Consider the following 23,336-nt stretch of genomic DNA (forward strand, 5'->3'; position numbering starts at 1 on the left):
CTGATTCTCGACCATATGATCATGACTGATTCAAAACCGGTCCTCACCAAAACATTATCATAGTGAAAGTTAAAAACACAAACAAACATGGCTGCTGTTAGTACTCACAACTGTCATGCTAGCATTATCCAGTTGTACCGGTGACACGATATCAGGAGAAAAGTTATAACACATATATAATACTGTAACAGCTCTACTGTTTGTTAAACGTGTTCAGTGTAGATGTTCTTAATTCCTACAGTGTTGACGGTCAGTGAAGGCATCAGGAGAGGTGTAGAGTGTGCGAGTGGGAGAGAGGAGAGGAGAAGCTTTTCATTCATTCAAACATTGATTGTTGTTTTGTTGGTTGTCGTGATCACGGCCGACAGTGACCGGTTATTAAAGCTCAACGTGTTCACGAATTGTCTCGTCATCACTACAGACTTACTGAACGTCATTAATTATTCTGCTTGTTGGTGAGAGCTTTTTAGACTCTGATCTGGACTACAGTCCTGAGCAAAGCACCTCATCAGGTCAAAGGGGACAGGCCCGAGGACGAGCGAGAGGGGCAGTAAACTTCAGGGGAAGTAGAGGCAGGAGACGGGGACTCGGAGGAGTGCACGCCGGGGAAATGTACGCGCAGGAGGAGGGCAGAACGGCTGGACGGGATTTGATTGGTTGAAAATTTGGGGAGCCAAAAAACGGTGATTGGTTGGTGTTTTCCCAGGTTTACTCCAGCTGTAGATAGCATTTTTTTTTCACTCTTTTTTAGGAACACATTATGTATTGATTGCCATCAGGACATAAAGATCATTTTAACCAGTATGACAAAAAGTGTATCTAAATCTGATTACCAACCCCAGCTTTAAGTGTGGGAATGTCAGCAAGCTGCATTAATTTTGATTTGCTAGGGAAATGAGAGCAGTTGTTTTCTTCTGCACTCGTCTATGAGAAAGTGTTTATAAAAGTTTAAAAGGGAGGGCAGTTTCAGAAAAAAATAACATCACATCCTCACCCTCTATGACTTGTCCCAAGAAATATCAGGACTTGATCAAAGAAATTGATTAATGGGTATTCTTTTATGGGAAATTAACCATATTTGGGTAAAGTGTATTAATACTGATATAGCAGCTTAACTTACAGAGACAAACACCGACAAATTTAGTTGCTGATTAATTTACTGTAAAACCAGAATATCAGCCTGATGGGTTTATAAGATTAAGTCTATTTTGGGGGGGCTCCCAGAGGGGAAAAAGGCTGAAACTGCAAACTTGCTTGAAGACCTACATTGTGTTCACCAATGTGCACTTTCTATGCAGATGTGCAGCGTTCTCTAGAACCATCTGTCATTGTCACCCTGCCTCGTGTCAAATTTGTGAGGCAGAGACGCACTCACTGACTATAGAGAGACCAGCAGCTTCCCCCTCCACTAGTCACTTGTTTGAATTGAAGAGTCTTTTTCTTAAAATGCATGATTATGACATAATGAGGGAGAAAAGGTTAAGAAGTACACAGTGATGCGGCCACTTACTTCTTGGAGCGCCCTCTTTTGGCTAAAATACTGTAACACATTAAATAACTCTCTCTGGTGTATTAGTTGCACTTGTGTTTAGGATGCAGCTGACGTTATTGATGACAAAAAAAATCACATTTTACCATAGTAGTCTAATTCTGTGAAGTCGTTGCATGTGTTTTTCATGCTGTTAGCACGCTTAGCATCATTTCCCAGAGCTGAGTTCCTGATAGGTGAGCACTCTCATCCTTACTATCTCTGCTTAGAGCTGTGCTTGTAAAACAGAGACTGGAGTGCAGCAGGTAAACAAAACACAGCAAAATGTCAGCTGATGCAACATTATCACACTCTCTAACTTCTGGAGTCCAGGAGCTTTTCACCCTCAGTGCTGCACAGAAAAGAGCTGTCTGTGAAAAACCATAAAGCAGACCTTGCTTCTTATGGGAGGACATCAGGGATGTGCAAGCGTTTTAAGAGAAGACACGTTGTACGTCTCTTTTAAACATAAAGTGGGACATTCAACCCATCAGTCAAAGTTAAAACCACAATGTGTGATTTTTCTCTGATTTGCATTTACACACTCTACTTTTAAACCTTTCCACTGCAACACTTTTACTTCCTCTTATTGTATCTTCATAAAGTGGAGCAACCTCGTACTAATGAGGGTAATGACGCTACACACTGAAACAGAATCATCCGTTCTACATTACCACAAGCTATGTCAAAGCAATATGGCTTAAATTAAGACTTTTAAAGGCATGTTTTGAGTTTAGAAGAGTAAATTAGTCAAAAAAAGTTTGTTTTTTTGTACATAATTGAGTTTTTTTATCCTGTAATCAACAGGACAGTTTGAGAGAGAGAGAGGAAATGAGGGAGGGAGTGGGAGAAGACATGCACCAAATCATGCCAGACGGAGAATCAATCCTACAACCGGTTAAACAAGGGCTGTAGCCTCTGTACACGGGTCGCCTGCTCGACCTTGCTCAGCTAACCCAATGCCCTGATCGGCTAAGTTATGGTGCGATTCATTATCCAGTCACTTAATCATTCTGATAATCGATGACGAGCTGACTAGGGAGGTAGTCGTTAGCTGCAGCCCTCTTGTTAGAAGCCTGAGAGAGTAAATCTGAGTTGCTTTTTATTTGGGTAAACTGACTTTAGATCCTTTGTCACAGCGTTTTCCGTCACTGTTTATAATATTTCTTCCGTTAACCTGCAGAGTCGATAATGTGCGACTCAACCACAATTGATCGCTCTCTACAGCCTCTGAGTTCCTCCATTTCTGTCCTCCTGCTCTGTTCAGTGGGCTTTGTGTAGGTGAACCATGTCTGATTGCTGACTGTTATGACGACCCTTTTTATTAATGCTTCTATATTTCAAGAAAAGCATTAAGCCAGCAGAGCTTAATGGGCCATTCTGGCACATTAGAGAACACAGAAGCACTGACCACAGCTGACCCACCGGCTGCTGTTTGATCCCCCTCGCGCAGAAAGCACAAGGCGGGTTAACATATCACGTTAGCCGGACAGTTAGTCATCATCATTGCACTCAATTGGCGCAGAGGGAAGAGTGCCGCCTCAGCTAACAATGATATGATAAAAGCCGTGGATAAAGACAAAGACGGAGAGAGAGAGGAAGAGTTGTAGCCGCAGAGTCTTTGCTTTGAGCCTGTGCTTTGAGCCTGTGCTGGGCGACAGTCGTACTGAGTTCTTGCCAGCATCTTTGGACACATGCAGCGACCTTGGTCCTCTCGTCAATTTCGCCCTGGAAGAATCCTTTGTGATTATCTGACTGTGACTCTACTGGACCGAAAACAGCTCAATGACATTTTGCTGCTTCACAGAGGGTAGACAGAACCCCATCGATCCCTATTGATACTTTCTCTGGGTGAAGTTTCACAAGCATTTCATTACAGTTTAGCTGTTCAATAGAAATGTAAGATAAGGATAAGGACAATGACATCTGATGCTGAAAATACTTCATCTAAAAGTGCACAGGCTTGTAGTGCAGTCTGCTTTGTGTCTAAGGGAAGGAGTGAAGAGAAAACAGAGTGGGGAAAGGGAAAAAATGTTTCTCTGTACTTAAAATTATTATATAGATTTAATTCATAGTGAAAAAATAGCATCAACATCAGGCTATCTGATTAGCTTGTGTCTCTGAGTTGCTCACACGGAACATCAGCAGTTCACAGTGGTTTGTTTACCCTCCCAAGGACTGTGTGTGAGTATGGACGATACGCATCAATCTCCTAACAGTACAAAAATTAAGCCAAAATACCCTTTAAGGGGCTGGCATATTACACAGGTGATATATTTTGAAGCTAAGGTACATGCTGATATGATCTGGCTTGCAGAAAACTAAAAAAAATAACAACATAACATCAATATCTGAAACCAAAGTGAAATACAGACGATGACTCGTTTTCCAAATCTCCAATTTGTTCTCTGATCAAAAATGGAAAAAAAGACAACAAGCACTGAAGTGCTTTTTTTCCCCCCTTCCTACGTGACGTAACACTTTATCGTTGTTTCTATACGTTGGGTTTCAGGTCGTAAGTCGTGTACACCTAAATAATCAGACACTCTTTGGTCATTGGATAGTGAAAATTGTGAGGGCCGTATTCAGAGTTTAAAAACATTTTGACAGCTAACATCAGATCACAGCTAACATTAGCATTCAGCCACTTCCATTAGCATTTACAGTCAAAAATCCCACACACAGTGTGAAAGATAAAACCCAACGACAACCTTGGGTCTAAAAATATGAGGCCAATGCAGAAGTGTTAAAAACTTCAGTTCATTGAGTGTCCACTTGAGGCTGGCTCCGGAAGTACTGGAAACCACATACACACCCATTCAAAAAAGACAATCTTCACAGCAGAAATAAACATGTTTACAGCCTGGTACAAAAGACAAGTGTAGTCTGGATAGCTCATTTCTCTATCTGCACACACTCTTTACCTCACACTAGCTCGACAACAGTTATGTTGAGTTCAACATTTCCAATACGGTTGCCGCCGCCGATTGGCCTCAAAACAACGCTTCAGAAACAGATGGGTGACGTCACGGATACTATATCCATTATTTATACACTCTGTACAAGAAACATTAGCATAAGCAAAATCAATATCTAATAGATGACTACTTAGGAAGCACTAACATTTATGTTGGTGTCTATTTTTACTTCACGTAAGCTCTCCAATAACTTCACTAAACAGTAAGGAGGTCTTTCTTACTAGATAAGCCTGTTAGCCAATTGGTTTTTTAACCCTTCTGAATCCTGGTAAATAATTTAGCCATCTGTTAATTTCTTCGAATGAGATTGCTCGTATACGAGTAAGATTGCTCATCTCGGTTATGCCCCTGATGAGATGACAGCTAAACTTAGTCACTGCGCTGTTGCAGAACTGTAATGTGTCAGCAGCTCTTGGCTTTTGGAGCCTGTGGACACTCAAGGAACCGCAACTTTTTGCACTTCTGCAGGCTTTTATTTTCCACACCGGCTTTGCACCTAGACATTATACCAAAGGCATGATGAGAGTTGCACCATGTATTAGAGCATACAGCAGCTTGTTTCACATTTCTCTCTGGTTTCTTCTCTCCTAGGAACAATAGATGAGCTGAGGCTGTGTGGGAAAGGCGCAGAAATATATACTATGCCTTCTTCCTTTTTTCAGTCTTCGGTGATGAATTTGCTTACAACCAATAACACTTGTCCAAGACTTGTATTGTCTCCTAGCAACAACAAAAAAATCCTGTCATAACAGTCCAGAGAGTGTGTATGGGTCCAAGAATGTAACCTTGTGCTCAGAAAGTGACCAGATATCAGTGAAGGTCAGAGTGACAGAGCAGCGAGGAGAGACAAAGGTATTTATAACTGCAGCGGACAGTGAAGTGGAGAAAAACAGAAAACGTAATGAGGCGGATCAATGATCTAAACCTTGTGTGTGTGTGTGTGTGTGTGTGTGTGTGTGTGTGTGTGTGTGTGTGTGTGTGTGTGTGTGTGTGTGTGTGTGCGTGTTTGCTGGACTCTTACCTGAGTGTGGGATGAGTGGGTGCTCCATCCTGTGACAGGGCGATTCAGGCAGCAGCACCGGCCCTCTCCTACTCGCCACACCTCCAGGCCGCAGAACCAGCATGCACTGCAGCAGCAGCAGTGCATGCTGGGTAACACAGCGTCCCATGTGGGGGGGGCCTGGGCTTGGCTCACTTCTCCTCAGGCCTCAGGGGCCAAGAGCATTGGAGAGACTAACCTGAAAGGACAGAAGAGGACGGATTTGGGGTTTAAACTTAGGCTCATTTCACGTTAGTTTACATCCGAGGGCCGTAAAACATGATTCAGTGTAGCACCTCTCTGCATCACCCAGGACTCACTCCAGGAGATGAAAGCCGCAAAAATAAATCCGTACATAAAGGGAACAAGAGAGGTGCAAAGAAGACACAGTGTGACAGATTGAGGAAAAAAAAAAAAGTTTAGGGAGTTTTAAAGCAACACTAGCCCCTGTGATCCTCAGTGACACGTCAGACCTCCCACCTCTCACCTCTGACACTCAGAGCATGAATCACAGATAGCTCTGCATTACCTCAACCTCTTTATGAGTCTGTGCTGCATTTTGTGTGCTTTGTTCCCTTTGCAGAGGAGCAATAGTTCAGTGTGCTGCGTATGTGCATTCATGTGCAATTCATTATTAAACGCCTATTTGTTTGTGTGCATGTGTGAGTGATATATGCACAAAGCTGCTCTGCACAGCACTCCTCATGGGTCAATTATACCCTATAGCAGCTGTAAATCTGGTATGTTTTCATTCACAACCAAAGCCTCAAATTGCTGGATGTGATTATTATAAAACGCTCACGGCAGCATCCCGAAGAAGTCATTTGCTGCGAGGAAAACAAAGCAGCCCTCACATCTCAATTGTTCCTGATTTCTTTTCTTTGTGGGGGTGAATTGATGAGCAGTCGAGACCCTCCACATCATTACTTTTTAATCATTAATGTGATGCTATTACCAAGATGGATTCATGCTGTGTTCAACACAAGACTAAGCTTCTCTGAGTGTATAGCTCATTCTGAGCAGCGTGTGTGGTGGAGCGGGGTGAAGATACAGAGCGTCATAAAGCCAGTAAGGGTAAGCATTTGCTTTTCTAATGTGTCATGAGAGAAAATGTATTCTGAAGCCAAACAAGCGGAGCATTCTTATTATTTTATTGTATGCGAAACAAAGCTTTTCATCTGTGGTCCAGTCAGAGGGGAAAAAAGTGCTGCTTTGTAGAGTCAGAACAGAACAATCCTGCCTCTGTGACGGAGCTGATTTAGTGTGAAGGGTGGGTTGCAAATAAGCAAAAACTGTTAATATCATGTTTGTTGTGGGACGAGAGGAAAATATGGAATAATCTGCACAGTAAAAAAAAGACAAAGTGAAGTGAGCTAAGAGGGAAAGAACTGAGTATTTGCTCTCCTCAGACAAACCTCCTCTCTGAAGTATGAATCCCTTTTAGTGCTAGAAAGCTGGGAGTAGCTCTAGGGTAAAACATAAGGCACCTTTCTACTTCTGCTTTCAAATGAAATCCCTAATGCTGTAAGTGCGCAGGTTTTTATTCCATTTTCTCCTTCAATGGAAAGTTTACTCTGCCTTTAGTGTGCATGAATAGGCTCCATGACCTTGGGGCCTATGTGGAATTCATTCAAAGTCCAGTGTATAAATGCACAGGAGCAAGTAAAGGGTGTTTTTTTTCCCTTCACCCACAAAGTAATGTAAAACACCTGTCATCCACTGCAGGGGAAGCAAGTGACAGCCTGTGCCGGGTACCTCTCTCTCTTTTCCCTTTTCTGCCTTTCGTCTCGACGGTTCACACGTCAGCCTCTGTAGTTTTGCAGTTTTGCTTTAGTCAACCTGTCGTTTTACGTGTCACTTTTCTTTGTCTGCTGCTTTCCTTGACAGTCTTTAATGTTTCTCTGCTCACCAAAAAGCCATTTTACCTGTTGCAGCAGAGAGCGAGCCAGTCATATTCCCCAGGCAGTTTAGTTATATGACATTCTCTCTGTCTATTCTCAAGCAGCCCTATATACCTTTATGTCTGTGCTTACTTAGAGGGAATATTTCATAATCTGCCGGGCACAGGGGTGAATGTGAGGTGGAAAATGAGATTATTAAAAGTTTTTAACGTTGTGTGTGAGTCTACAGTCAGACAGTACATGGATTACTGTGTGCTTACAGTATATGTGAGTCCCCATCACATTAAATGCATACACACATGTGCAGGTGGCAGGCTAACAGGCGCAGTAGAGCTGTGAACTCTCTGTTAACCTTGTTACCTCTCTAAGAGCCGAGCACATGACCTGCCTGTACCCACCTGCACATACACACACCTCCTGAGCATGTTCAAAAAACAAACCAGCGTCTCATGAACGTAGAATTCATAATGATGTTTAAAGACTATTATTCAACCCTCTAATATTAGCTTGTTGTTGCTCGCAGCTTCTCCTTGTTTGACTGTTGCACACAGATTTGAAACCTCTTTGTTGCCGCTGAGTTTAACTTAAATGATGTCTGTGGAGTTTTTTGCCAAAAAGAAAAAGTTGTGCATGCAGTCAGGGTTTTCCACCAGCGTGTGTATCCTTCAGGTTTAATATATGTCCTTCATCAGGAATCACCCCCAAAGCCTTTTATTAAATACTCTAAAACAAGCAAAGTTTACATCAAATTAACTCGCTAGTTGTCTTGTTTTTCCTTGCCTTTGTTAGCACACTGCTAACCTGTTTCATACATTACCACAAACAACTGCTGCAAATGGAGTAGCTAGAAGTAAGGGAATGTGTTATGGGCTGAATGTGAAAACAAAGTGTGGTCCAATCACAAATGAATGCTCTACAGTGCCTCTGGTGGTCAAAATGTCAATTAGGAACCTTTAACATTGTTTTTACTATAAAATATAAACACAGTGGAGTTCCCGACCTTACACTTGTGTCAGATATTGCCGCCCCTGTCCCCTTACAACAGGTAGCTAGCTTGCAAACCCGCCAGCATACCTAGCACCAAGCAAGTTCATTTAAAGTTTTAGGGCATCTGTCTTTCTTACGTTCATATCGCTCGCCATAACATTGAGTTAAACCAAAATACTGATATCTAAAGTTGTATTACTCTGCTGCTTGAGAGTCCACCATCTCATTTGAAAGGCGTCCAAAGAATCATGGGACACGTTGGGCCACAAAAGATGCATCTGATATATCCTTCACCTCCCAGGCCGACTCAAACATATGTTTTTCGGCTTCAAATGTGCCCTTTGAAGGATTCTGCCCCTGAACTGGGACACAGCCAGAGTCAACCCAGAAGAGATCGGTTGGTGGAGCCATTGCGTTGTGATAATAGTAACAATGATAAACTTTAACTATATAGCACCTTTCTTCACAAAATGCAGCAACATCCCACCTCGTTAGCTCACTAAAGCACACATTCAACTTAGCAGTGAAACGTTAAAGATCTCTCTGGTTGGCACAGTCGACAGTAAAACTAATACTTATGTCAGTTTTAACAAACATTCACGATCAGGTAAAGTTTGATGACTCCTGTGCTGTTATGATTTATCTCACAACTCCTCCTCTACTTTGCAAATGTGAGCTCTCAATCGTGATGTTATAACCCACATTTTAGCATCACATAAATCCCTTACTCTAAACGTATTCATAAAATGTAACTCTTTGTAGATAAAGCAACAAGACAGTTTCAAACTATATGGTTAATGACCATGTTTAGGAAAAGTTATTGGATGTATCATGTGATATAAAAGTTTGACCTGTTTTTCTGTCTGTTAACATTGGAGGAGGCAGGCTTTATGACATGTACAGCAGTTGGTCAGAAGGGGGAGCTCTACACTTTTTGTCTTCACTTTTCAGGAGCTGTCATGTCATCCACCTTTTTTGAAATATATATTAAAAATTGTTGTGTATAAAACATATTCATTGTCAGATTGCAAGATAACCCATGTTGTGGTTGCGTTACTGTCCACATCTGTTTTCTGGTCTCTGTATTTTCATGATACAGAGCCGTACTAAAAATCTTTACATGGTGAAACAATTAAGGAGCGATAAAACCCAAGATAATGCTTATATATGACCGGTCTTTTAAAAAAATGTGTCCTTTCAAAGAGCCACAGATAACCTGATTTATGGCCACACATGAATCAGCCTCATGCCTTTAGAAACAGAGAACACACAGGCAGCTAAGACTTGATTTAGACCCAAACCATCTCAACAGTTGTAGCGCTCTCCTTAAAGGATCAGATTTTCTCTTTAACTCACCACAAGCCACCAACTGGTCCTGTGGGAGACGACTGCTAAAGCTTTCTGAGCTGTACAGCGCTCTCAACTCTAAATCATCTCCAGGGCATCAGTACAAGCCTCCTCCTCCTCCTCCCCCTCCTCCTGCTCCTCATGCACCCACTCCTACTCCTTTTCTCTGTCTCTGCTTCACACCTCTACAAATACGAACAGTGCATTCACAGTACACACATACACACACACACACACACACTGCAATCACCCTGGGACCCTGTGATGGATAACACACCGGTGCATTCAGGGCAGTTAGCAGAGAGAAGCAGAGCCACACAAAAATTCACATGTGGTAAACGACTTTAACATTTGAAGCTCATGTACGGAGCAGATAATACAGAATAATCTGTCCTTCTTTAAATCTTAAAAACAGCGTGAGCAGCAAGGTGCCGTCCAGTGTGAGGAGTAGACAAATCCATCACCAACATGCCTCATTGGCCTTGTTTTTTTTTTGGACATCTTGACTTTTTTGGGTGATGTATGATGACGGTGCTTTCTATCATTTAAACAGCTGATCAATAACTCATGTTGCTTTAAGAGACACATTTACTTCAACATGAATACAAGACAAACAAGACTGCATGAAAATCATCTTTTCAAATGTTTTCACACATTTTTTGCAATTTGGTTAAATTTAAAACTCCTGCAAGTTTTTATCTGATGATGAAACAGACTTCAACACCAAAGCCTCTCTATGACTAATGTTGTGTTCACAACTAATGTGAATAAAATCCATTACTCACTTAATTTGCACATATTTTAACACCAGAATGTTTTGAATTGACTCACTTTATTTGTGTACCCAAAGATATGAATCTTGTGAGAGGGGAGGGGTTCCTTTCAACCTCTTCTCCAGTCTGTTGTCAACAAACAAGATCAAGCTTGACTACAGGTGAGGGTAAGCTGGTGATGATAGCTTCCAAGTACAACCGATAGCTGGAATCAAGTGACAGACACAGGTTTTCCTCCTGACTCACTTTCCTCAAAGCGAGCTCATTTGATTCCTGTTCCCTTTAAACAAACAGACACGATTGTCCTACATTTTGCAGATGGATGAACTGCTACCAGGGGATCTCAATGCTGATTGGTCAACGTGGAGCAAATTACTTGCTGAAGATCAGATTTTTTCAACTCTAGCGAATAAGCCAATGAAGCCAGTAGAGCGTTGAGTGCACCGCAAATTCACAGCATTCACGCTGCCCGCCTGTGCTGCATGGCAAGAGCTTTCATCTTCTTGTGTCTTCACTGTGATTTTACCTGGAATTCGCTCGGCCCAATCATTATATATTATCACGTTTGGTGTGAACACAGCATTACAAAATCAAACAAGACTATGCCTGACAAGAGAGATCATTTCTTTAGGGCTGTAGGACTCAAGTCCAGGAGGACTTGAGTCACTCCTTGCGACTGGACTCCGACTGGAGCATTCCGACTCAAATGACAGAGGGGAGGACTTGGACTTCTCTAATGATAAAGACTGTCTTACTATTCATGGCACAGTCTGGCACCTGTGTTCACCTGCATATGTTTTCATGTTCAGTTGTGTTCATCATGAATCGAGCGTTACATTTACGAAGATTTCAATGCAAACATCAAGGACGAGAAGTGGATAAGCTCAAGTTTTAACAGACACATGCAGGATATACAAAAAAAAGTCCATGAGATGTTAAAGTTACTTGGCCTGCTGGTTGTTCGCAAGCTGGCTGCAGGTGTTTTGAGTTGATCAGCTGCTGTGATCCCACAGAAACAATGATCAGGCGAGGGAGGTACGGTGGGCATTTACACACAGTGCTGTGTCTTCATTGACCATTTTCAATCTCAAGACTCAGATCAGTCAGACTCTGATGTGAATAAATGAAACATGTTTTGTACACATCCAAAAGGTCACCACACAGTCAGACGAGGCTCATAAGAGATATGTGAGTGAGACAGCAGCCCTCTTTATAAATCCTCAGGTAATGGGGACTCAACTCAGACACATATCAAGTTCTGCTCTTGTGACAGGGACTTGACGTGGACTTGGAAACTGATGACTTGAGACTCAACTTGGACTCCATCTTTGGTGACTTGACTACAACTCAACTATTAAACTTTTCAAACCTCTAAACACTTCCGCTGGTGAGGTGTCAAACAAAGTGACTAACTTCACGCTACCCGAGCATCCTTTGTTTCAATTTTCAGGAGCTATGATTCACCCTGAATGATAAGTTTAACTGTAACGATAGAAAGCAGGGTTTAATCAGAAACCAGTACTTGGGCATGTACTGGATAAGGTCAACAAAGAGATAAGATATTACTTTGTCCAGAGGGGAGGTTAAAGTCTATGCAAACTAAAAGTTACTCATTGTGGCTTTAAATTCTGACTTTTAAACTTTCAGAATCCTGCACTTAAGTGTTTGCCTCTTAACTTTTCTGAAAACAGAAACTAAATTATAAATGAGTCTCTGCTCACTAACACATTTCTTGGTTTTCATTTCAAGTTATCCTGTGATCTATAGTAGAAGACCTGGCGGTCAGACTGCTTCTTCAGTACTTTGTATGACTCGTGCACACTCATGCTGCAAATCCTCATGCACAAAAATAATTGAGACATCTGTCATCATCTTCCCTTCTTAAGACTCTTCCAATTATGAAAGAAATTAATAAAAGATGACCCACTGGTGTGTGGGAAGATGAGGCAGACTGACACCAGAGAGGGACGAATGCCTTTTGTTATCATTCCGGTGGATACGGCGCGGCTTTGTTGATCTGAGGTGTTCTCATAAACAAATAAAAAGCAGCGTGTTATTCATGAAGAAAGAAAACACAGAGGGTATTGTAGAATAAAATTTGCTTGCGTTAGTGTATCAGGTTGAATAATCTACTGGCTCAGACTGCCACAGCTTCTCAATACTTACATAACCACATTACACACACACACACACACACACACACACACACACTAACATAAACATACACACTCCTCTGCGCCTTTGCATTCTGGCACTCGAGGTGTCAGCCCACTGATCAATCGAGGCCTTCCTGCAGTAACGACTGTAGAGAGAGGATCATTTTAACACCACTATTGATTTTGTCTGACTTGAGGATGGCTGAATTACACCATACATAATGAATAGACTCATGAATGAATGTGGCGTTGTATCGACACCAACATAAACTTATACACACACACGCACGCACACGCACAGACTGAGGTATAAACATGTTTGTCAAAAGTGAGAGATGGATCTGTCCAAACAGAGTCATGGGAGCACGGCTCAGGGGTCACAGCTCACTGCAGGATGGATGCTTCCCTCCTCTCTGACCAGACATGACACACATACAAAGAAACACAAACACACACACACACACACACACACACACACACACACACACACCAGTAAAACCAGCACAGACGTTGCTTTAGACAGCAGCACACACAGAGACAATGCAGCTCTGTTTTTTACAGCAGGCTGATTCTTGAATGCGTGTCTGAGTATTTGTCACTCCGTCTATCAGACAGGTCACGGCCGCTGTTTGTTTGTCTGCCAGTCTGAGATTTTCCCGTCTTGTGTTTCGACTTAAGCACACAGAGAGATGACGCAGATGTTTGCTCTGTACTTTGCTTTCTGTCTGAGAAACACAGCAGACTATCTTGATTTTATAAATGTCAGACTGATTTATTAGTGTTTGACTGGACTGAATTATTGATTGATAAATATGTCTAAAACAGACTTACAGAGCGGCTGAATGAACTGTTGATTCTCCAGCTGTGTGACAAATGATCCAACAAAATAAGGAACCAGAGGACTGAGTGACAGAGATACTGATGATGCGCTGCAGCGACATGATGGACAGCTCTAGTGGCCGACTGACTGACTTTTTCTTCTCTGTGGCTGTCATGGGGATTCTCTTTCTCTCTCTGCCATCTGACAGATACCTCAAACTTCTATCGCCATCCATCCTCTTTTTCTGTTTCTACCTCTCAGTGACCTTTTCCCTCCTGGTCTCAGTCCACCTCAGTCCGCTGGGCTTCTCACGGGGGACTCAGCAGAGGATGACAGACAGAGCCAAAAAGTGATGATATCGCCATCAGAGGCTCATCGCAGCTCAGCGGGGTCCTTTCCACCTGACGACCCCTGGATCAGGGAGCAGATTAATTCCTTGCGTAGAAATGTTTGTGTCTCCCCAACAGTGGGATTGAAAAGCGCTCTTAGATCCGATGGCTTGTTTGTTTCAAAGCCTTATCTGTGATGCACAGATTCTTCTGCTTCTGAGGCGCAAATCAAATGTGCACATGTGCAGTTTGTCTTTGTCTTTTCTCTCTCATCAGACACACTGACACGCACGCACGCACGCACGCACGCACGCACGCACGCACGCACGCACGCACGCACGCACGCACGCACGCACACACACACACACACACACACACACACACACACACACACACACACACACACACACACACACACACACACACACACACACTTTACTGTGTGCCAATATTTCTCTGCGTTGTAGCTTGAATATGTCATTTGGCCTGTGTGTGTGCATGTGTGTGAGAGAGATACGAGCTTATACTGATGCTGATGTGAGCGTGTTCTGTATCATATATCACCTTACTTCTGTTTAAGATTTTATTCATCCTTCCTTGTTTACCTTACATCATTCACTCTGTACTACATTACTTGATCTACGTCTCTTTTCAGAAAGCTTATTCTCTTCTTCTTCTTCTTGGTATCATTACTTTGTTGAGAACATTTCTGAAGTGGAACCAAACGACAAAGACGCATTCAACAAAAATAAGACATAAATAAGTCTTTATTCTAACTGCCATAATAGAGCCTTAAGCATTATTATCCTTTAGCAGGTGTTTCTCTTCCTCCTGAGTGAGCTGACTGGTGTATTATCTGAATGAAAGCACTAAAAGCTTGAAAAGATAACATTTATCCAAACAGTGATCCAGGCAGTCAAAGACAAATTCCACCAGATCCGTGTCTGGTCTGCCTCTGATCCGTTACAGCACTGGATCTGTAAGGTTTCTATTCTAGTCAATGTGTTAACTTCCACTGGATCTGCTCCATTGCGTTCCGGCTGTGTCTCCGGATCAGATACACAAGACTTCTATTTTTGCCGGATGCTGGAGCACGACGCATCAATCTCAACAGAGCAGATGGAGCGGGACAGGAAGTCAGGCATCGAAACAAAATTAAAACATCCGTCTAATTTTCAGAATAAAACACTCTGTGTTATCACCAGATAGTATTTCAATTAACTACAACAACAAACCGTCATGATGAGCGGAGTCAGGCCTGGAGTCAACAGGTCAGAGGTTTTCAGAGGACCAGAAAGACAACATGGCTGAGGAGAGGAGGAGGAGAATCATTCATGAGAATCATTGAAGCAATAATCACTGTGGGAAAGACCTCTGTCTTGTGACTTCAGCTGCCCGGCGGCCCTTCTGAAAACGCATCCGGAAGTAGTTGATGGCCGAGAGAGCACGGATCCAGGGGATCAGAGACGGACCGGACATGGATCTGGTGGAAGTCTGATGTCACACAGTTTGTGTCCCACACTTCAGAGCTCTGCTATTCAACTGGTAGACTCTGCCTACAGAAGAACTGTTTTATAAGATATGTGCTGCTGATGTCATTCTGCACAATCTTAAATTTGGATCATTGCAAAACACTACCCTGTCCACGCACCGTTCACCTGTTATGGTAACAGTAACACTTTAAAGCAGCGGTTGTGTTATTTGGGTTAAGTGTGGACCAGAATTTAACAACACATGAGGACTACTGTAACCTTAAGAAAAAGTCCAAATGAGGCAGGATCTAGAAATGCAACATATACGTCCAAAATAATTTTATTCTCTGGTAAAATGGACAAATATGTAAAATAGCTGAAGTTATTTTAGATTTTATTCTCTGATATAAAAATGTGGAAGTTTTTCTTCTCAGTTCAACTTTTAAGCCCGGTGGATAAGTTTGTTTGTTACCAGAAAAAGTTCCTCAGTTTTTGAGAAATGACTGTTTGGATATGAATTGCAAATCCATATTTCTTTATCATAATTCAACATGTTTGCCTGCATATAATCTGACTCTAAATCCAGTTTGTTACACAAGCAGCTATATATGAGAATCAACAGTAAATCAAACAAATCTTGGCTCAGCTTCCCTCTGTCGCAATGACGTTCCTCGATGCTCCAGTCTGTTGTTAGGTTTATACCGCCGCATAAGATTACGAAAACAGAGCTGTGATTTACTGAGTATGTTCTGCCTTCAGCATATGGAGGGAAGGAACACAGCTGATGAAACACAGGCACCGGGGACAAGGAACAGCAAAAGGCTCCTCCACTGGTAAACTAAATCTTACATCACAGCTTCTTAACTTGGTTCCAAGTTTGTTTCACAAACTTCTGTTAGTAAAACTTTCTTCAGTAAAGAGTCTTGGGGTCAATTTAAGAAAATGTCACCCTCCTCTTCTCCTGAGTAATGGTTGTAAACACCTCCGCTCTTTGGTGCTTCTTTGTTTTCTTGCAAACACTGAAAAACACAATGAATCCTCAACATACCACAGGCTGTGTACTGTGCAGAGCGGGGCCCCTAAGACCACAACCATGCCTCTGGTCCAGTTAAATCTGGGACCAACATCATACACATTTGCCACAGAAGCTCACGCACACACACAAGCACACACACTGTCTCTCCCGTCTTGTTAAAAAAAACACACCCAGCAATTTAAGTCCAGTCCCGCCCTTACTCTCCAGAGGTTCCCAAATCCTGCTGTTATTTTTACCCTTGCTGGCTCAGTGGAGCACTCATGCTGATGCATTACCACGTGTCTGAATGCGGTCTGCCAGAGTGTCTGCATAACACAGCTCCAGATGAGGAGACGCTTCATAAACATGCAAAGAAAAGTGACATCATGACTGAGAGGAACTTCAGTGTGAAAGCTCTAAAACACCTCAAGATTAGTGCCTGACCTGGCCCTATCTATCTGCCTCCAAAACTGCTGGAGGTAGTTCACTTAGACCTTTGACTTAAAGCTCTTACAGAGATGCTGGTGAGATAGCCCTTATAATAAAGAGCACAGCTTTGAAACTGTTCACATCTTAATTTGGGTCAAGGTAAGGCAGAGTCAGGACTTGGTGCCTGGAAGCTGACTCCATAATTACACAGAGCTTATAATTTCTGAGGCTGGTTGATTTCCCTCTGCTCTTTACCTGAAGAAATCAAGAGAGACGTGGATATGTTGGGAAACATGCCCATTGTTTTTTCCTGCCAAAAGTTCTATCACAGGATTGATGCAACTTTCATGCATGAAAGTATCAAGATATCACTAGCAGTCAGCTAGCTTAGCTTAGCACTAATACTGGAAACTGAAAAACATGAAGCCCAGTTTTTAAAGCATATTCAGATTTTTTTTTTCTTTGGGGGGGAGACCAGAAGTGACGACGTATAGTGAAGAGGTTGGAGCTGTAGGTAAAGAAGGGCTGTTTTACAGTCTTTGTCTTAATCGAGCACATTAGCTAGCATATAAGATAGTAGACATTAGGGCTGTCAACGAATATTCTAAATTCAAATATATATTTGAATATAAAAAAAAAAAACGGAGATTCGATTGTGAAAATTAATATTCAACTGTGGAAAAAAACACATCGGCGGCTGCTTTGCGAGTGGGCGCACTGCATGACGGGTGAGGGACAGGTCACAGGAGTCACACATGCACAGCGTGAAGCAGACGGCAGAGAGAAATCTTCCGTCCCCGGATCCTCAGTGCGCTCTGAACGCGTCTTTTCTTCCGCTGGGAATACAGTGAATAAAAAGAGATCGGGCCTCTTCACATGTGGACTGTCTGATCAGCACTGGCCTCTTCACATGTGGACTGTCTCGTGATTTTGGCAAATAACCTGTCAGGCCTAAGACCCTACATTGACAGTGGACTAAAAGAGCCCAACAATCAGTGACACTGGGGTAAAATGCAGTTTTTCCTCTCTTTTTTTATACAAGCGCCAAGAATGTAAGTGGACTACTTTTTCCTTTTTTTAACTTCAATTAATGTGAATAATATTTGCTTCAATCACTGAATGAAGCCTGCCTATATTAGGGACAAGAGTCAGGACCTTTAATTGCTTGCACAAGTCTTGTTCAGCACTCATGCAGCGCATTGTGCACAGAGAGGGGAGGGGGCGAGCGAGCGAGCGAGCGAGAGGTCTCCTGTCTTAAAAGTGTTTCGGTAAAGACCATTAGGTCATTTACTTGTTTTGTAATGTGTAGGTATGTTTTAGCCATGTTAAATCTTAAATAAAAACACATATACAAGTAGTTATCTTCTTGTATTAGTTTGTCCACCTGTTATTGACATAATGTGCAAATATAGATATTCCAATGGTTCGAACCTATGGTTTTTTTTAGAGCGAATATTCGAACGTCATTTGGGAGCAATTTTGACAGCCCTAGTACACATGCTATGCTAACAACATTTTTTCGTATAAATACATCTAAAACAATGGTACGATCTAATACTCAGGGTCTGTTTATGTGTCTAACAGATGGTGGTGCCACTTATCTGTAAAGCATGACTGAGGCAAGCTGTCACTCACAACTACAGACCTGGGGGGATGAAAGATGAAGAGACACAGGGAGGTGCCATGTTCGGCACCGCCATTTTTTTGCACTGGCGGCACCCATTTCTATTAAAATCCAGTGTGATTTGGCACACCCTCAACATCAGCTGATTTGTGTGGAGAAAAGTTATCGCACTAATTTTTCTTTAGATACAATTTCCAAGTTTTGAGCTGCTGCTTATGCTATGACACACATCTTATCAATATTCTTTACAGTTTCTTTTGTTTCAAAACAGACCCAATGGTCTTCTGGAAGCGAAAGTGGTGGCTTTCATAACCCAGCAACAGTAAAACTGGTGAGAAGCGCTCTGAAATTGAGGTTGTGGGCACTCAAAGTGCAAAAACATCTGCATTGGTGGACACATCACCTGACTGTCCAGAAAAAAGTGGCTCAAAAATAGGTCAAGTTTTCCAAAAACTGAGGCGGGGTTTTGATGCTGATTTAAGATAACGGTCATACATGCAGCACAGTGTACAGAATGTAATTTCCAAAGATGGGGAGCCGAAATAGACCGTTTTAAAAATGCTAACAGTCAGAAAGAGTCCTACCAAGGTCCTGAGAGTGACGGTCACCTTAACCATCATCCAGTTTCAAGCAATAGACATCGCCATAGAGGCTACATGTTTGTTTTTTTATTGAGATGGAAGCCCTAACATCAAACACACTACTTGCTATTTTCAGTTGTATTGTACTAATGCTAAATACATGTACAGTAATATAATAATAGAGAAAACAGTAGAGTGCATACTTCTTGGATGGACTGTGAGAACAACTAACAGTCAAAATGTGCATGACATTTCTGCACAGGCATCAACACCAAAAACTGGACTGAGGAACAAGCAGAGAATCCAGGAAGTTACAGTTCCAGACTGAGAGACATTGACCAAGAACCACCCATCAGTTTGTCTATGAACTCTCAGGTTTTTTTAAAGTTATATTTTCGGGTACTTTTGCCTTTATTTTGATAGGATAGCCAATGAGAGACAGCAAATGTGTGGAGCAGAGAGGGGGGGAAACCATGCAGCATATGGCCATGGCCGGGAGTCAAACCGGTGATCTGTACGACGAGGACTATAGCTTCTGTATGGGGCGTTTAGACCGCTAGGCCACCAGCGCCTAGCGCCTAACACAGGTTTTTGCATGAACTGAATGCATCAAAATGGACGGAGCAGGGCTTGCTGTTTGTCCCATCTCAAAGCTTTATGCTAAGCTAACTCGGCAGCTTTAACGTTTTGTTTATGGTAATGTTCTTTTTAATTTACTGCAATAAATCAAACGACAGTTTTGTCTTCAATGTGTCAAACATTCCCTTAAAGTTTTCTCAGAGTTAAAGAGCCTGAGGGACGTACAAAAGTAAACAAAGCATCGCAAAGCGTAGAGTGATCTTCATTAGGATCAGTCGACAGCACAAACTCTGCCTGTCATTGCCAATTAACATTATTCCACAAGCTCTACGTCTGAATCCAGGCTGGAGAGATGTCTATAGAAAACAAGTCAGCTATTGAAAAAAGGCTCTTATAGCTGACCCAGGCACTGATCGTCTGTGGAGACAGCGGCTCTGACACGTAACTGAGGCCCCCAGGCTACTGTCTGAGCTGATCCCAGAGTCAGGAGAGCTGTTCACAGGGGGAAGATTGTCACAACAACCTTGCAGCTCTGGAGTGTCTTAAATCTTGGAGTAGAAGCAGAGTTTGTCAGAGCTGTCCCAAAACTACATCTCACTGAGAGTAAATATTTCCACTACAGTCCCAGCAACCGACTACAAAGTCAGCTCTCAGTCAGGAAGCAAAGTGTTGGGTCCTTTTTACAAAGTTTTGAGATACCTCTTCAATGCATGTGTCATCGATGACTTTGACTTACCAGGAGGAACTGAAGATTAACAGGGACTCCAATACCCTTAACTGATTTGCAAGCACAGTATCAGGCTCTCTGCTACCCTGGAGATGATCAAAACAATCTCTTAATGGATGTTTGAAGAGTTTTCTGTCATTTTCTCAACGTTTAACTGCTTGGACGATGCACGGGCATCAAAGATTTCTCGCACTTCAAAGCCTCTGTTATCCTCTGTGATGTGTATCAGCAGGGCCGAAGCACACAAGAGTAGTGTTGTCATCTGATGTCTGATCAAGGCAACGGATCGAAGATGGCTACAACACTGTAAGACTTAAAAAAATAACCTGCCACACATGTAGGAAACACAAACATTAAACTCGGGGCTATAGCTGGCACTTGCACACTCACCTGGGACCGCAGCGATAAGGGACATAAAGCCCACCACAGAGGAATGGTGACATTTTTAAAGCTTTAATTACATGCTTGGCTAACGGGTAGCCGACTGTCTCACTGGGCGCAAAATTACACTATCACAGTCTACAGCTGTGCACACACGCAAGACTAAAACCGACTTGCCATTCTCAGAGAGACACCTGCTTTTTCTGCACCCCTGAGGTGACGATACACAGAGGGGGCACTCGCTGCTCTGCTAATACATAGGGCAGCTTCTAACTCCAGACTGTGCAGTCCATTCATCCGTACTTTCAAAAGGGCATGGCAGCTCACAAGCATCACCGTGATGCTAACCAGACTCTAAATGAATAGAAAATCACAGTCATCCAAGGGTAAATTCCTCTCATTGAGCTAAAAATGTGAAATCGGCCTGTGGAGACCATTTTTTGGGGGGTTCTGCTCAGCGCTCTGCAGTTTTGAATCATCCAATTACTGATATCGTAATCAATCATATCAGCTTTAGTGCTGACAGGAGATGACTGGGGGAGTGATGGATGAAATCTCTCACAGATAGATTCCACTGCAGGGGAGGTCGAGTGTCTTCATGTACAAAGCTGTGCAGAGCTTTCAGCTGTGTGTTGCAGCTGCATCCTTTAAAGCAGAGAGTGTTCAAAAGTAAAGTTTTTCCAGTTCTTACTTCAGCTTTATTCAGAGGCTGTCTTCAGTTTTTATCTATTTTTTATTTTTGGACAATGTGAAATTTAATCAAAAGCATCTCTTAAGCTCCTTTATGACATAAAATGTACACAGTACTTAAATAGCTATAAAAATAATAAAACACAATATATTTTTATTTAACTTTTATTTGCTCATTCCCTCAATCAACTTCTGCTCTAATAATACAAAAAATAATTTGATTGATTTTCAGGAATTTGACCCTTAAAATGCCAGTTTAAAAACATGAAAATGCTGGATTTTTTTTACAAGCAAAAACACAAAAAGTTGATTATTTCCCATATAATAAGTGCAAATTCATTTTCTTTAGGGGCTTATTACAACCTTAACTATATCATAGATGAGCAACAAATTTAGTTTTGAACAATTATAATTTTTTTTGACAGCGTGAGATTTAAAAAAAAAAGCCCTCTTTCATATCACGAATCGACCACAATACTTAAATAGCTATAAAATAATAGAACAATCTTTTTTTTCACTTTTTTTTAAAGGCTCATCTTAAATCAACTTCCTTTACAGATAGAAATATCAGCTTTTGTAAAATCAAATATGTAAGTACTTCACAATATAAATGAGGTCATGATGTTTCACTTGAACTCTAATGCATGAATTGACTCTCTTGTTAAAGCTTATATAAATATGTCACTGTTTTCTAAAGCTCAGATTATGAACTCAAACATGTTGTCAGATTTTTGGTTGCATCTCATTTATTTTTCTTCTAAAAAAAATCACTCATTGAAGATTTGAAGGTTTTAGCTAATACCCATGTATGATTGATGGTGAAAGTCAAAATATGACAGCCAAGATTTTGGTTTCAAAATGAACATGGAAGTTTTTGCCGTCTGTTTAAATCACTGCAGATTTCTTGATTAAACAGACTTTGACTGATTATTTAAAGCCACGGTGAGGACATTTTTGACTTCTGTAGATTTTGGCGACACCTGTGGACAAAGTGGAACTTTTTATCTGTTTTTATTTGCAGTTTTTTTCTGGATTCATGTTTTTTTTTATTTATTTTTTTTTTTATTTGCACATCATAAAAGTATCAACAATATACGCAATGGAATCTTAAACATTGTGCAGGGGAGGTTAGAAGCCCCAAAGAGGCTTACGGAAATACCTTCCCTCTTGCTAACAAAAAGTTATAATAAGCAGCAACACGGCAAATTAGCGACCTTTTCAGATGATTTTTGAAGGATGATAGTGATCATCATCATCAATGTTGATCGTAAAGATGTGGGCAGATTGTTCCAGAGAGATGGTCCTCTGTATTTCAATGTGTACTGATTAAGGGAAGTTTGACAAAATGGGAGGTGGAAGACTTTAGAATGTCTGGTAGTATATGAATGAATGTCTGAGGAAAACTTTAAAAAAAAAAACCTGAAAAGTACAGGGCAGGTCTTGGGTTAAGCGTACATATTGATACATAAACACACAGGTCTGTTAAATGTTCATCATAAAAACAGATAAAAGTTTGTACTTTTTAAAAAGAGGAGCAGATGAGTCACATCATGCGTTTCTGACTTTTCATCATTTGTTGACTTTGCAGCCTCTTTTCTGTAGACAGTTGTTTTGGTTTTTTTGCAACATGTTTTTTTCATTTGCAGATTTCTGTTGTCTGCATATGATTTTGATTCATGCACAAGTTTTTGAAGTTGCCTGGTTTCCGCATTTGCCGCACGTTTCTCGTAATGGAGATCATTCAGGCTGTTGCAGATTGTCTATCCTTGTGGGCCACCGTAGTTTAAAATCCCCCTAAACGAGTGGATAATCTTCTCATCTAATTGTTCAGATGTCACAAAGTTGCAGAATAATTTGACCTCATTTGCATGGCAGCATGAACCGCAAAGTCCTACTTTTTATTTTAAATTTGGCCCTTCACTCGCTAAAGTCCCAACAGGTTGAACCCCGAGGGAGGTAAGGGGCAGGCTGAAGTGTGCT

General features: G+C 41.7%; 1 protein-coding gene across 1 annotated transcript in view; it reads right to left on the reverse strand.

Moving 5' to 3' along the window:
- The window catches only part of sema5a (sema domain, seven thrombospondin repeats (type 1 and type 1-like), transmembrane domain (TM) and short cytoplasmic domain, (semaphorin) 5A), a 174,380-nt gene that overhangs the window by 121,037 nt on the left and 30,007 nt on the right, over positions 1-23,336 (reverse strand). The window contains exon 2 of the mRNA XM_034705796.1: positions 5,528-5,744. Within this exon, the coding sequence (XP_034561687.1) occupies positions 5,528-5,675 (148 nt within the window). The 5' untranslated portion in view covers positions 5,676-5,744. The remainder of the gene's footprint in view (positions 1-5,527; positions 5,745-23,336) is intronic.

This window comes from Notolabrus celidotus, chromosome 17 (genome assembly GCF_009762535.1).
Source record: "Notolabrus celidotus isolate fNotCel1 chromosome 17, fNotCel1.pri, whole genome shotgun sequence".
NCBI lineage: Eukaryota > Metazoa > Chordata > Actinopteri > Labriformes > Labridae > Notolabrus > Notolabrus celidotus.